Source organism: Haliaeetus albicilla, chromosome 2 (genome assembly GCF_947461875.1).
Source record: "Haliaeetus albicilla chromosome 2, bHalAlb1.1, whole genome shotgun sequence".
NCBI lineage: Eukaryota > Metazoa > Chordata > Aves > Accipitriformes > Accipitridae > Haliaeetus > Haliaeetus albicilla.
Genome location: NC_091484.1, coordinates 35,013,429 through 35,030,193, shown reverse-complemented (window position 1 = coordinate 35,030,193; position 16,765 = coordinate 35,013,429). Strand labels below are relative to the sequence as shown.

General features: G+C 35.4%; 1 protein-coding gene across 1 annotated transcript in view; it reads left to right on the top strand.

The window, feature by feature from the left end:
* Positions 1–16,765, top strand: part of STT3B (STT3 oligosaccharyltransferase complex catalytic subunit B) — a 53,190-nt gene that overhangs the window by 25,380 nt on the left and 11,045 nt on the right. The window contains exons 4-9 of the mRNA XM_069770768.1: positions 867–932; positions 4,518–4,617; positions 9,169–9,267; positions 10,787–10,933; positions 13,591–13,639; positions 15,267–15,421. Of these exons, the coding sequence (XP_069626869.1) occupies positions 867–932; positions 4,518–4,617; positions 9,169–9,267; positions 10,787–10,933; positions 13,591–13,639; positions 15,267–15,421 (616 nt within the window). The remainder of the gene's footprint in view (positions 1–866; positions 933–4,517; positions 4,618–9,168; positions 9,268–10,786; positions 10,934–13,590; positions 13,640–15,266; positions 15,422–16,765) is intronic.

Here is a 16,765-nt window from a genome sequence, read left to right as displayed (position 1 = left end):
GCATACTAACAAGTTTTTTAGCTTTAGAATATTGTTGGTAGGAGTATAATGGAAGGGAATTCGTGTGTTTCATGATTGAGTGGCTGGTGTTACTTAAATGCAGTTTTTTAAAATCTGGACTTAGACTAAACTGCAGCTGTAAAGGTATATATACTGTGATAACAATAATAGAATCAACCTATGTTGTTACTTTATAACAACTGAGACATAGTAGTTATCTGTTATTATGGAACTCGTATTTAACTAAACTGCATAGTGCAATAATGTTTGCATAAACTCCTGTAGAATTATGTGTGAATCAAATATATTTTATAGATAACTTTCTAGCTTTAATGTTGTTTTTTTCATTCCTATTTTCCTATGCCACAATGACCACCATCAGTTTTAGACAAAATCATACTACTGGGCCAGTTTATGGATCATGCTAAACCTTTAGTAGTATCTGGATGTTCTCATTAACCTTAAGTGAGTTTTTCAAAATTACAGAATAGCTCTTTTATCTGTAATTGCAGAGTTGCGTCTGATGGCAGCCAAAGCGAGCCATGGATAGTCTACACTTAGAATTATGAAGTGGTCTAATGTCTCAGAGAAAGTAGCACAGAGGTGTTGCAACTACTTTTCTACCTCAGGTCATGAAGCAGAGAGTTGCATTACATTCTGCCTCTGCTTTAACTAGAGAGATAGGTATAAGCTGTTTTGTGTGTAAATGAATTGAGCTTGTGGTTTGGTTTTATGGACATCAGTTCAGAAGCGTACAAATATAACTTGATACGTGCTAAAGAAGTTCTCTTGACAGTTTTTTTGGAATGGAATTTTGGAGTATTGTCCAGTGTTTGTTATTCATAAATACTTGGTTATTTTTTAAGGTGAAGTCTGTGAAAACTGGGTCGGTCTTTTGGACAATCTGCTGCTGTCTATCCTACTTTTACATGGTAAGCCTTTTACATATATGTAATAGCTAAACTATTTGAGTAGGGCTTACATAATCCATATGTTGATGAAGAACAGAAGGAGGAGATTTTAATCTTTGTTAGAGCCATAATATAAAATTGTTTCTTCATATTACAAATATATGAGTAAAAAAACATACTTTAAATTTCAAAATATTTATGATTTAAATGCAGTTAAAACAATTTTTAGAAAAACTATAATTATAATAACTTTTACTTATAAATTGATTCTACGCTGTGAATAGGTACTCTGATTCAGTGGGATTTTTGTTTTGGTGGAGGTGAATTGAGGTGGAATTTTGCTATTCGTGTGTGTGTCATTATTACTAAAATGCAATAATAGTGTTTAAAATTTATGGACAAAGTTACACTTGTATCACTCTGAAAGCAATTTCTTTGGATATAATTATGCCATAAAGTAAAGCTTACCACCAGAACTACTGAATGAATTCAATGTCATATTAAATGATCATAAAGCCCCTTTTCATTCTTGATCTATGAAAATGGAGGCTATTGCAGAGATGTTCCTAGAGGGCTAACAGAGGGGAAAAACAGTAGTAAAATTGAGGAGATAAAACTAATAGCAAAATGGAGGGAATTGGTTTTCCCCCTCCTCCCTCTTCTGAAACCTTAGACTTGAAGAATTTTCCTGTATGAATCAGTCAAAAGTCCTTTTTTCCCCCTGATAAACACTTTTTTTTTTTTTCTTCCTTTTTTTTTTTTTTTTTGTGGTTATATGAAAAACAAGTTAGCCTCAAAATAGCCAGTGGTGGGACAGTCAGGCTAGTTGCTTGGTGTTGGTTAAGATTGAGGTCTTATATATTGCTTTTCCACAGTCAGGTAACTAGGCTTGCAAGAAGAAAGAACTTCTGAGCTGTTTTGCATGCCTTAAATTAAGGTACAAGGTTGATTTAGAGGTTACCTGGATGCTGTCTAGATTTCCTCTAGCTTTAATGTTCATTGGGTTTTCTGAGAGATTTTTGCTGTTAATATAGTAAATAATAGCCCTGTATATGTTGCCAAAGAGGATAGCTATCTCCTATTAAGAGTACATATATTTCCTCCCCTATTTCTCCTCCTTTTTGCCAAGTCAATAAATAAACAACCACTTTATACACAGCATTGCTGTTTATATATAGCATTACAGTGAAGAGATCTGTAGGCTTGGTACACACTTATGTGCAGTGCAAAATCAGGCAAGTAAGTTTTTTAGTCCGTTATATCTATATACCATAGTCTTTTTTTATATTGTGCCAATTTATTGGCAAGATCCTCTGAAAGTGCTCTTCATAAATATGCAGATAACAAATACAATACTTTTACAGTTTTACTGCTGAAAAATTGCACAATAACAAGTTCTTCCCATCTTAGTCTGACTAGTGTGTTGGTCTGTGGGATTATATGGGAGGGAGGGAGTGTGATCTAGAGTGTGCATGGTGACAGAACTTATGGAATCAATGTCATTGTCATGACATCCAGTCCTTGAATGTAAATTTTTTTTTTTTCTTTTATTTTCCTTTCAAGTGCTGTCAGCTAGTGAAAGGTTAAGATTTGTCCATAGCTTAACCTCAGTGATTAGATGACAGAATTTTATTGCTTACAGAGTGTACCAACTTTGTCCCTGGTGGTGGCTTTCCATATATTCTATTTCACTTTGAGAAAGAGTTTTGTTAAGATGCCCTTCTAGACGTTTTGCTTAGGTAAATTTTTAGGACAAAGCATAATTGTACTATTCATTATATAGTATTTATTTGTTTTTCTGTGATGGAATTAGTTTTATGTTTTCAGTGCAAGTTGAAAATTAAATCAAATCACAATTTTGAGGTAGTAAGAGTCAGTCCTTGCGTGGGGAGTTTGGGGAACAGTTCCTTGAAAGAGGAATGGATATTGCATGGACTGACCAAAATCTTTCTTTAACTAAATCTGCTTAAAATATATACCTAACTCGCTGTGGTAGTTTGACTCATAGCATTGCATTGCATTCCATAAGGAGAAGTGTTTTTTCCTTGCATTTATATTTCTAGCATTTGTTTGACTTCAGCAACTTCTGCTTTGGATAGCTTTTAATAACAAAGAAGTGAAATAAAACAAAGTTTTACATTGAAGCAATCCCTGTGGAGTGATAGCATGTGTCCACTCTTTTTGCCAATCTATGAGGATGCCTCGGTTTTGTTTGTAAAGTTCCAAAGTGCATCTTCAGTTCAGTACAATCTTCAGTGCTTAGATTTGGTTTAATATTTTGATAATTAGAGATGCAGGTCTCTGGTCCATGCAAACTGTCTGCTACCTGCTTCATTCAAACCTTTCCCTGAATATGACAGTGTCCTAATTGCACATTTGTTCTTATTCTGTTCTGTCTTACCTGTCTTCATATAGTATTTTCTCCCATTAAATAAACTTGCCTCTGTAAACCATGATACTTCATGCTAGTAATTTGGCAATAGGATCATGATAATCTGAAATGAGTTTCTAGAAAACTTAGAAGATTTCTAGTCTACTTGTTTCACATTGTCTGAATCAGTTACCCCAAATTTTGCAATGCCGGGTTTTGTAGTATTAGTATCAAAAACAAGTAGTACTTGGCCTTGTCCTTATTTTAGAATCTGTTCTATAGAACATAGTCATTTGGGTTTCTTTTTGGATTCTAGGGCTTTAAAAATATCTACATGATTCTAAGCCCTAAAGTACAGTTAAAGTGAAAACCACATTAGCTACTGCATTCTAAAAATGAAGATCTAGGTTAGGCATGGTACATACGGGAGAAGTCTAGACTGTAATTTGACAAGAGGACATGTGTTAAAATACAGATTGTCTAGTCAACATTAGCCCTTCTAAATATGTTACAAATTTAGATAGCACATTGTAATGATAGCTCATTAAATCTTTATCCAAACCAGCAATCAGTCATATATTGATAACATTGTAGTGTTTCAGTTCCAAGTACATCATACCAGTGCTGTTACTACAGGTTTGCAATATCCATGGTGTTGTACAGCATTCCACAGTGCTCAGCCCTGCTTCCCTGTGCATCTACCTTCCTTTTGTTTCTTTCCTTACACTGTAACCTGCATTGGCTGCTCTGCTCCAGCAGTTTTGCTCCTGAAGGTGTACCTTGTTCCCTTTCTACTCTGCCTGGAGATACTGTTCCCTGACCCCAGCAAAAAGTGCAGAGCATGGTGCTAAATTTGTATGCTAAAGGAAAATTTTGGATCCTACATGGGAGTCATACCGCTGCCTTGTGCTGCAGCCTTCACCATGGGGAAAAGCCCCCATTCTTGCTTGCCAGCGTGACCAGATTAGTTTGGGAGAAGGAGGAGATACAGGAAGGATAGCCCTGAAAATCCACCAGGCCATTTCAAGTGTCTTGTGGGGGTTTTGTTGGTTTCTTTTCTTTTTTGATAATAAATAATGAGAAAGATTCTGGTAGCTTTACTAGTAGTTCTGACTGCTTGTCTAGATGGGGGTTGTGTTTTCTTGTTAGACCATCAGGATGTATAAATCCAGCATTGGCTATCCTAAAAATCTGCAGATATTTTCAGATCTAATTTCCTGTTCTACTTCTCATAGGTCTCTGCATGGGGTGGTTATGTTTTCATCATCAACCTTATTCCACTGCATGTGTTTGTTCTGTTGCTGATGCAGAGATACAGCAGGAGAGTCTACATTGGTAAGTTTTGTTCATTGAACAGTCATTCTCAAATGCTTAATCATGAGAAAGGAAATTAATTATACTGATGTGCTTTGTATTAAGTGGGAATTAAGTAATTGCATATCAGGTTGCATTTTATTAATTTGATTACTGATTATAGTCAGTTATTCTCTACAACATGGAAATAAGGAGTTAAAACATACTCACACTTCCAAAATTTCATTTATGTAGCTGCTAATTAATTTTCTCCTTTGTACTACACTGAAGAAAAAAATTTGATAGTTTGATATTTATAGAATCCTTTTAATATATTTTATATATATATTATGTGTGTGTCTGTAATAATGTTTCATATTTTTGATTTTTTTTCTAGTATGTCAAACAATTGCTATTTTTAAAAAGTTGTGCGGTAGAAATTGTGCAAACATATAATATATTGTGACATATATGAGAAAAGACATAAGGAATTTTAAGCAGCCATGTATGTTTTATATAAATTAGTCTGTCCACTCCACATGAATCCTTAAGATTTTATTGGGTTAATGGGTCAGACTTCCTTCCAGTTTCAGGAATGTATGAACAGTGATCTTAGGATACTAACTTTTTAATTGATTTGCCTGACATTTAAATACTCTGTAAACTGTTCTTACAGAAACTTTACCAGTTAAATCAGTTGGCCATGGTGTAGGTGTGTGAATGAAATAAGTAATAAGCAATTCAGGTATTCAAAGGTTTGCAAGTTAGCTAGAACATTTTTGACTCCCTAATGTGAAATCTTTACAATAGATAGTTCAAGAACATAACATGAGTTGAAGTGTAATACCACAGGATATTTCATATTTGTAAATATATTTTTGTTACCCATTTTAATAGTTTTATCTTTGTATTTTTAATTATTTTAATGCCTTTTTGTGGTGCCTGCTAGAGAAATTACTGTATTTATATACATATTTGAACCTTTATATACTATAATAATTACTCAATTTAATCAACTTCAATGTTGTATTTTTGTTACCAAAGCTATAAATATTGGTTTCATGCTTCTTTGTTAACCTATTTATGTAATTAATAAACAGAAATTCTTTTTAAAAAAAGGAAAAAAAAGCTCTAACCCATCTTTAATTTTTGCTAGTATTACTTAACTTTGTCATTAACTACTTCTTCATAACTTAAGGGGGAAGTAATTTATCTTGTTTTGCTTTTAAAATTGTTTTATTGAATATTTTTGTTTTCCAATTTCTATGAGTTAGTCAAGAGAAAATTAAATCTACTAATTATAAAATCCTGAAGCAGAGCGGTAACCAGAAACAATAAAGTATTCTTGCTTTTTCAGCTTTCAATGAACTAGTGTTTGAACTCATCTGGGGAAAATAGTGCTGCAGGTTCATGTGAATTAAAGGTTTTGGCAGACGTTTGTTTTGCAAATAGCTACAGTGTTTTGAGATGTTATTGCCCTTCAGCTGTGAGGGAGATGTACTTCAGCAGAATTGTCAGAATGAAAATGTGATTGCTGCTCTGCTGTTTCATTGCAACTGCTGGCTTAATTTAAGCTTTCATGGGAAGCCTTACACACAGAGAAGTCTGTATGTCTCACATTAGTATATGATTTCTAGGTTTGTGTAACAGGATGTTTTTGTAAACCAGGTAAGAATGCTCAAGCACTTCTGAGAGGAAATTGAAGTGTGCTTCACTTCCAAACTATTCAGATAGGGAGAAGAGTTTACAAAAGCTCATTGAAGTAGGGAGAATAAAGATATTTTTGGAGTTTCTGTGATATGCAATAGCTAGTGTGCCTGCAGCAGTCTCATAATTCTCAAAAAACTACCAATGTGCAGGTAAAACTTCTGTAAACTATTGTCAGCTGACAGTAGCTAGTAAAATCTGCATCCATTTTACTATTACCAAGAATTTGGGGGGTTTTAATCTCTAGATCAGTTGCTGCATTTATTTTAAACTAGCACGAACCTAACTTTTATAACAGATGAATGTTTAATCTAACATAATAACATAAATGTAGATGACAGTATTTGGCAGCACCAAGTTTTTAAAAATAGTGATGGTTTTCTGGTATATATTTTTCATCTGGGTGTTCATACACCACAGAAAAGGTTAATGGGACATGATCTGATATGCCTGGCAGTGTAACTCAGAATCATTTAATGAGTAAAAATTTCCAGAATATGAACTTTTTGCCAATTTTAAAATATTTTATGACTTGCAGGCAGATGAATTTATCAGCCAGATAGCTTCTGACCCACTTGGCAACAATGATGGTCATGGTACCTACATTTGAAAGCTTAAGCTGTGCTCTTTTGTTTTTTGTTATTTCATTCAGATCTTATTAGCTTAATAACGAAGAACAAGTGCTTACAATTTCAGTGTGTTAGCAGCACTTGTATAGGTAAATAACCTCTTTATTCAGATACAGGAACCATTGATACTATTTTCTATTATTGTACTTGTAGTTTCTCTTATCATATTTATAAAAAATAAATGGGTTTACATTTGGAAAGGTACCAATATAGGTATGTCATCCTTGCACACCTTAAGAGACTTGGTAATTTTCACTTCAATTTGATTTTTTTCCTGTAAAATTTTTTAAAGTTCTGTATACTTTTCAGAATATATAATAACAAAACACTTAAGGATCTTCCAGAATTTAAAACTTCATTTCAATAATTCCTTGATCTATGTATTGGATTTTATCATTTGAATAGTGAGCAGGCATATATTTGTATCAACTACTTCAGTATTCTAAAACTTCAGATGATGAGTGTTTATTTCTGGTGATTATAATCCACTAATTGAATGTATGTGGTGAAGTATTTGATCGTACTTTCTGGAGAAGTTTTTCAGTAGGTTCTTCCTGTGTTCATGCAGTGTACAGCAACTAAAAATGTTTGCAAAATGAGTTTATCCACAATAGGTCAGAATGTTGGGTTTTTTTCTTGACCTAATCAAAGTTATAATCATCAGAGTAGCTTGCAGGAATCAAAATTAACTTCTCGTTTTCACAAAGACTGTGCAAACAGTAGAATGTAAAGGAACATGGAAACTTTGCGATGATATATCACCTTGATGTATCTAAGTGTCTAGAAAAATTGTGTTGCTGCATAAATTGCCAGGTTTTTCTCAATCCGAGGCAGACATATGTGATAGCTGTTTGGAAGAATCAGGAGTAAGAGATGCGGGGGGAGGGGACTGGAAGTGGGCATGGAAAGGGTAACAGTTGCAGGACTAGGCTTAAAAATGATGATTTACAATGGTCTAACAAATGTGAAATGTAGTGATTTATGCCAATCGTTGAACTTCCACAGGATGGCAGTGTTGTAACACTTTCATGGTACAGTAAATGATTTATGCTGTAGTGAATTCTTCAAAAATTGAGCTTCCTTCTCCAAAAATGTATTTCAGTGACATAAGAGGGCATAGATCAGTAGGTAGGCCAAGTGGTGCAATACAGATGCTTGAAAGAATACACCAGAGAAGACAGCGAGTGGTTGGTTGGAAGCATCATCACAGTTACTTCCATGACTTTTGGAAAGCAGACAGTACCCTGGGAACAGAACAACCCCCCAGTGAGACCACACAGGTGCTAAGGGAACAATATCACTGGTAAATGATGCACTCCCCAAACTTTTTCTCATGGAGGTTAGCAAAGGATTGTATGAGAACAGGAATCTCTTCATAAGATCAAGGCTGTAACAAAGACAGTGGTTTATGATTTGTAGGAGTGTTTAAAAATCTGGGAGGTGGATTATTGCTGTTTGCCACTGAAGGAACAAAACTTCATTTGGCCTTTAAGTTGGTTGGTTACTTTAAATGTAATCAGATTCACGGCTATTCAGAGCTGGTACTTCTCTCTTCCCCTCCCCTCTCTTCTTCACCTGGAATACTGAGGACCAAAATGCTGTCAAAATAAAGTATATGAATCTTGGTGTATACATAATATTCATTCATGTTTTAATGATGTTCTTGCCCTCTACTTTCTGGGGGTTATGAGTCCCCATGGTTGATATAGAGCCATTAATACATATGCTTAATATTAATTTTTAATTCTATTGCTTTTCAGTTTCTTGACATGCTTCTGCTCTTGTGTTAAAAAAAGAACAAATGTACCTCTTTGGATTTTCTAAATAGGTAGTGGACTCTTAAGTGTTTTGCTTCTTTGAGGTCTGATCCCTTCAGTTTCTCCTCATATAGAAAGCTGCTTTTGTCACTTGCTATCTGAGAGCTCTTCCCCCATCCATGGCCTGAGAAAACTATTTCCAAGATAGAACATCTTAGGTGCATAGTTTATTACCCTAGGAGGAGAAAAAACAGTCCAATTAGGAACAACAATACTTTGCTACTTTCTTTAAATCTGGATGCAGTAGGCAGGTTTATTCTGGTCAAAGGAGGAAAAAGTCATTAGGATGGCTGAAGTACTTGGAATCATACAGTTCTGTCTCAGTGTCACTGAAGTTGCGGGGAGGATGGACTCTATTATGGAACCAATGCTTTTAGAAATATGTGTGTTAATTTTCTTCCCATCTTTCTCTTCCTCCCCTCTCCCTCTTTTTTTCCTAGCATATAGCACTTTCTACATTGTGGGGTTAATATTATCGATGCAGATACCTTTTGTGGGATTTCAGCCAATTAGAACAAGCGAACACATGGCAGCTGCAGGTAAGAAAATTAAATGTCTGCTTCCAAACAGCCTGCTTAGCACAAGAAAACCTCAAACCCTTGCAGCTTTCTTTCCTTGCATTAGAAAGAGCACATACTAACAAACCAAATTGTTAAAGAGGTACAATTTTGTGTCTGTAGGGAAGTTTTCTTTCCAATTGACACATTATCCTCCTTAGTGTGAGCTAATGGAGGTAAAATGCCTCCATAACACTGCATCAGTTATGCATTCTGACAAGCACTTATTTTACACATTGATAATCTCTACTGTTCTGCAATATAATGTTGCCTTCAAGCATTGTACAATTGAAACATTCCTTACTGGTAAACATAGTTTTTACTGAGCGATTTGGTTTTGGAGTTGATAGTTTTCTGTAATTTTTCAAAGTGGCTTAAATACAAATGACTTAAATTACTAATCGGGAGGCTGATTTTTAAATAACTGATTTCAATCTTGTTTGATTCTTTTTATTTCTTTAAAGTAAGTTGATTTTTCAATAGTTGTTAAGTCAGACATGTTGATTTCTTGACAGCAATAACCTCTACTAAAACTGATAGGTTTATGTTTAACTGCATACACTGTTTGTGTGATATAGTTTAGTTTGTTAGATTGCTCAGATTTTTTTTTTATTATGTGTAGTGACTTATCAAAATGTATTTGGGACAGAAATTGGAATATCATTAAAATTTACTAGAAAAATACTTTTAAAAATGGAGATTTTTTCAGCAATCTGAATAAAATGGAAAGAGTAAGGATTTATCAAACCATATTTTGCATCTGAAGTATTTTACATTTATTTAGTGAGTAGAGTTTGTCTCTTTCTCTAGGAGTTCAGAACTAATGAATTTCAACATTGTGCACCATACATTTGAGTTCTATTTTCTTCTTCTGCCAGCTACCAGTGAATTCGCACTTTTGAATGGACTAATCATTGGATCGTGTCCAAGTTCTGGTTTTATGTTGAACTCTGAACAGCCTTTTTGAGGGTGTGGGGTGCTTACCCAGTGAATTCTGGTGTTGCAACACTAGTTTTATATGGTTGTTTTTTTCTCTTTCATTAAATCCTGGAGTTTTTAGTAACTTAATTTCCATATATTTCTATATTAGCCTTGTTTGTGTACTGCCTGGGGTCTGTGTCTTAATTTTTCACCAGGTCTAGGTATGTTAACCTGTGTTTTTGCCATTATCCATACAATCTAGTTTTCAGGTGATTCTCTCCCTTACCCCAGTTTAATTTGGGAGCAAAGAGGCAGTGGGTATTGGAGCTTTTGATATAATAAGCAAAGAATGTTTTGGACAGTATTTTATATCATTGCAAGTTTCTGTCATTGCAAGAAAGTATCATCCCTGTTAAGTATTAAAGGCTATTTGTCAGAAAGTGATTATATACTAGTTGTTAGGTGTAAGGATGTACCTTACATTTAGTTTTCTAATTCAAATATAGCCAAAGTATGCCAATTGCTTTAACAGCTGTTACTGCTTCTGAGCATTTAAACAAAAACTTTCCTCTTTCTTTAGGTGTTTTTGCACTGCTGCAGGCGTATGCATTTTTGCAATATCTGAGAGACAGATTAACAAAGCAAGAATTTCAGACATTGTTCTTCTTGGGTGTCTCACTAGCTGCTGGTATTGTATTCCTGAGTGTCATCTATTTGACATACACAGGTAAATAAATGTGAAACTAGTTTACCTTTAGAGCAGGTAAACCAGATGATCAACATTTGATTTAGTCTAAAGTAGTTGTTGGCAATGCCACAGCAAACCTGTGCCCATGTGTTGGAATTCATTGTGCTTTCTGGGCTGCAGAAGAAACCTACTTTATAGCATCATTCCAATATTTCAGGTTTATCCACAATCCACATAATGATGTAAGAAGTCAGATTGGGTGAGGAGCATAACTATAGCCAAAGCGTATTAGGGAGATACATATAGCTGATCCGTTCTGAATAGCATTGATAGGTTAAGGTCAGATTGCTTACTTTCTGAAATACTTGAATGTGATTTCTGTATGACTGGAATTAACCTGAAGTTCTACTTTACTTCTGTGGTTCAGCTTCCAGTCTTCAAGGCAGTTCTACCCAATCTCACAAGAACAAGCTTGTCTGCTTGGTTGCTATCCCCAGATGCCTCACTGCTATCTTCTCATTCCGTGATATACTTCCTTGGTGATCTAATACCATACTTCCTTCCCCTGATGAAGGAAAAGCAGTCTTATTTTCCTAGCTAAATATATGTTACCCATGCAAAAATTGACTTCTGCTTGGTTTAAATTGCATGATCTTAATATTATACCTCAAATACAGTTCTGTTTTGTCAGAGTTTTATTTTGGGAAAAAACACTTTCCTGAGACATAACGTTTTTTATTTTAACTGACTTCTTTCTTGTACTTCTTTTTAACGATGTTTCTGGCGTAAATTTTTTGGTATCAATTGTTTAACATTTTGGACTGTTTAATAATGGCAGCTTTATTTTTGTTAATTATGATACCATTATTTAAAAAAAATAGTTAGCATCTCTATTTGTTTGAAAGTTTTCTAAAACTTGATGGTTTATGATTTGCTTTTCAGTATGTATGAGCAGGTCCTACTAATACTTAGCAAAAATTTTCAGACTGGCCTATCAAAACAAAATTCGGCTGCTAATCTCAGTGTGCAGCAAAATATGTCTTCTGTTACAGTTCTTAGGAAGTGTTGATTTAAACTTCTGAAATTCACTGATCAGTATCACTGCTTCACCAGATGGAACAAACCTCGTTCCCTCAGCTTCTGGTATGCTGTGCGATCTGGGCTCCTGACCATCTCACAGCACTCTGATCCCTCTCTATTTTCTTAATAATCCTCATGCAGAAGGGTGCCCACATCTGGACCCTGTATCCCAGGTGCAACATCTGGAAGAAGGGGGTTGAGGTTCTGGATTGAAGTCCTGCCTGCCGTAAGGCATGTCAGCAACTCTTTTCAGTTTAGCATGGTTCAGTGTTTTGGCCTCTGGGATATTTTTGCTTCTTACTAGCCACCAGCTGGACCCCGATCCTCTGAGTACTACTTTGAGCTTGTCAGGACAGCCAATACTCAACGCATCAAACAGTCTGTTTGTCCAGCCCTTTCTTCTTCAGCTTATAAATGAGAAGTGAGGAAAATGGTTCAAAGCATTTAATAGTGTATTTCAGGAGGCTGTGCTCCGTGATCTTTTCGGGAACTTGGGTTACTGGCCTGTAGTTTCCTGCATATTCCTTCTTGCCTTTCCTAGAAGTGTAGCATTAGCCAATTTCCAGGCACCAGGGCCTCCCTTACCGCCCTGATGATGGTGGGTAGTTATCATATTGGCCAGGTCTTTCAGCACCCTCAGGTGATGCCGTCTGATCTCATGTTTTGGATACATCCAGAGGACACCATAACTGGTAGTTCCCCATCTGCTGGCAGCTCCTTCTTCTTGTGCATGCAGTGGTTTGGGAGCAAGCTTTGCTTCCGAAGACTGAAGGAAAAAATGTGTCTTGTCGTAGAACATTAACCACAATATTTAAATGTCTAAACTAGGTAGGAAACTAAAACCTTCAGTCAGATTATACTAATTTTAAATACCAGATAAAGGGAAGGGTTGCTGTCTCATGCATGAAGACTTGAGTAATAAATAAAAGGATTTAACTTTCTCTTATTTCAGCTTGTCTGTATCTGTCTTCAGAGAGAGCTGAAATGGTTGCCGGGAAAGTGGAAATAAAATTTAAGAAGAATCTTACTAATAACTTCTAATAACAATTTTTCTCTCTCATCTGATAATGATACTGTTTCTTTTTATCTTATGATATTCCAGTATCTAAAGGCTTTGTTTAAAAAAAAAAAAATATATAAAGCTGATCAGCATGTCTAGTAGCAGCTTTTATATTCCATGTTACATGTAGATCCATCAGTAGAGAAACAATAGGAAACCAGTGTTTCATTAAGTGTTAGTTTCCTGCTCAGGCATTTCAGAAAAATTAAATACTTTCTCATCACTTACGTTTTCTTTTTCTTATACTTCTTTACAGAGTCTCTAGCTGTCATATTCTTTGAGAAATATTTTATATTATTGCATTGCTTTGACTTTTGGAGGTGTGCGTGTCTTTATAGTCGATGAGTACAATGTGATCCTGTAAGTGTGTTCTTCTAAAACTAGCTTCATGGTTGGAAGACTTTATAGCCTGCCTAATGCAGTAGGTCTGGTTCACATATATTACAAGTTCAATGAAATTTCTTTGGTTTTGTGCTACAATTTGGGGGAGTAGAAAAATGATTGCCTTTAAATATCCAGGCAGCAAAAGGTTTTTTTCCCCCCTTCTCTTTTTCAGGTTATATTGCTCCTTGGAGTGGCAGATTCTATTCATTGTGGGACACTGGGTAAGTAAGGACAAAGGATACGAGGATTTAGATATCAATAGCATTCTACTGAAAACTTAAATCTTTTGCTCTCCTCATCCTCAAATCCATTTAGTATTTCAGTCAAGGATAATATAGTGGGTTTTAATCAGTTATGTAAAGAGAGCATCTGTAGTAACTGTTTCATGATATTTGCAACCATTTCACTAATTTGTCTATTAAATTTCTTGCTTCTTTGGAAATCTTTGAATATGTAATAGTAATTTTTAAGTGTGTCCTCAAGTGTTGGTACAGCTTTTGGTTATTTATGCTGAGAAGCACTACAATTTCATGTAGAAAAACATACTAAGAACCTTAAACTTAGATTATTTTCATTGCGCAACATTACACAAAGTAACAAAGATGTTGCACATATGATCTTGCATGTTGCCTGTTTATTATGTTCATACATCTGTTTTTGTATACAGATGTTTACTCTGAACAATTCTGGTTTATTTGTGTGTGTTTTCACAGGTAAAAACCCGTGTTAGTTAATCTTGTGTTTTCGTTAACCTTTAAAAATCCAGTGTTGGATTCTTTAGCCAGCCAGGAAAATAAGAATGAAACTGAAGATATTTTTCTAAGATAAATGTATTTAAGGTGAAATTGAATTGGTAGATTTTTTTTTTTTTTTTTTTTTTTAAGATTAAAAGCAGGGATAGGAGAACTTCAAACTTTTGCAGTTCAGGTTTTTTCAGGCACCAAAGTCCAACTCATACAGGATTCTGCACCAACTCTGTAATAAATGTAGATGTCAGTAGAGAAGCCTCAGATTTGTCTGAAGAACATACAGGTGTTGTTCTTTGCCTATAGATGAAGTGGTATATATATACACAAAGCATTAAACTTTTGAGGGCTTGTCTACATTAGAAAATCATGTTGTGTTAAAAGACACAATCCAGTTTTTAATGAGAACTAGATCTCAGTGAAGAAAAGGACATACGTTTGATACCTCACCACTTGGTCATATAGCACCTCAGATTAGGTCCGTATGTATAGCTGTCTTTAACATAGAACACAGTTTTGTCCTTGTCTGCACTGAGTGTTTGACCTTGTTTAGTTGACATATATTTCCAAGTGTAGACAAGGCCTGATTTTCTCAGCATCTAAAAAAACATGGGGACACCAGTGACTGGTCTGGTATTTAATACTGTAACTTTCTGTACTGAGAAAATGAAGGTATTCTATGTAGAGGAGAGTTTTCAAAATACAGTATTGAAAACCTAGGACACTTACTGGCATAGATGATTATCTCTTCAGAATGTAATGGTGGGGCTTCCATAGCTGTGTGTTTTCATTTTGGTGAATATGGCTTCATATCTAGCCGTAATAAAACAAAACATCCGTAATTTTCATTCCTTTAATTAGTATGACAATAATCCTTTATATTGGTGTTTTAAATAACTCTATACACCAAATACTTCCTAAATACAGTAAGACCTGGGGACTGTTTTGGTATAGAAGTTTCATCAGATTTCTGCTGAATGGAGCACTTGCCATTTTAAATTGAAATGCTTCCTTTGAAATGAATTTCAGAATTCCTAATGTTTACAAGTTTTAATAATTTTATCTTTTCAAAATAATTTGAACTGAATTTTTTTTAAAAAAGGTATGCGAAAATTCACATCCCGATCATTGCCTCTGTGTCTGAGCATCAGCCTACAACATGGGTTTCCTTCTTTTTTGATCTCCATATTCTCGTGTGTACTTTCCCAGCAGGGCTGTGGTTCTGTATCAAAAACATCAATGATGAAAGAGTCTTTGGTAAGAGAAAATATTTTAAAATTGTTTTTAAAAACCTTGCCTTCAACTTGGTTCTATTTTGGTTTCGTTTGCTCAAAGCTGGTATATGGTTGTTCTAAAAAAGGTTTAAAAGCGATGTGTTTAAAGATGATTATTAAAAGTTGCCTGCACCCAGCAGTATTTAAAACCTTTTATAAAAATGCAGAGGTAGGTGAAATGGTGATGGAGTGTCATCCCAAGAGGTGGTATTAAAATATTTGTCGGTATGGTTCTGTTCTGTGGCTGGAGTTGCATGCTCTGCCACATGCTGATCTTGCAAACCACGCATTGGGGTGCAGTCCCACAGTACAGTTCAGCCAGATGAACAGCTCAGAAGGTCCCTACCCTACACAGTCTGCAAGGCAACAGACCCTTCCCTGGGTGTCTGGCACTCATCCCATCACAGATGATGATTCAAAATGCCTTTTCTTTCCAGATTTTCTGCTGTTTGGTGAACTGAATCACTTGCTGTGGAACAAATGCTAGATAAGACACAAGCCTAAGCGGAGGTGTGGGGTCTCCCTGTGTCAGTGACAACAAATTGTTTATTTGTATGAAGTTGTACTGTGAAAGCAGACTTCTAAGATTATGAATGAGGATTGTAGGGATGTAATATGAAGTTGTAGCCCATATGGAGCAGTGAAGATCACTCGGGTCTTGGGCTTTTACAGGGATAGGAAGTCCAGACTAATATAGCTGCCTCTTAGGATTACCTAAGAGCTATGTGGGCAGTGGAACATTTACTGTGTTAAATCCAGTGACTGTGGGGTATTCTGTGCTCTGTGGCTCACAATGAGTCCTTGTCTAGTGCTGAGCAATTTGCTTTCAGCCTCCTACTGCTGCATCATCCATTTAAGTCGGTGTAGAGACCTGTGAGTGAGAATGGAGAGCCATACTACTTCGCTACAGAGTAGAAAACATTTATGTAATGTAATCTCATAAACCAGTGTCCCTTCATGATTTCTGTGGCAAATCTTTCATAGAATCGTATTGTTAAACTGCAACAGACAAGGAATAAACACTATTACTTAAAGAATAGATGTTCCTAACCAGTGTATACAGGATTGTTTGGGGTTTTTGTTCCTTCTAAGAAAAGTTTTCTGAATATTCCTTGCTATTCTGAAAATCGTGGTTTGGTTTTTTGCTTTTTTTGGGGGGGAGAAGTGGGCATGGGGGGGGAGCATTGGGGAGTGGAGATAATACTGTTCAGGAAAACTTGCTTCAGAATAGGGCTCACAATATCATATCATTTGTATGGAATTATAATGTAGACAAGCCCCCAATTTGTCCACAGGTATCTCTAACTTAAATTAAAATTCGATTTTT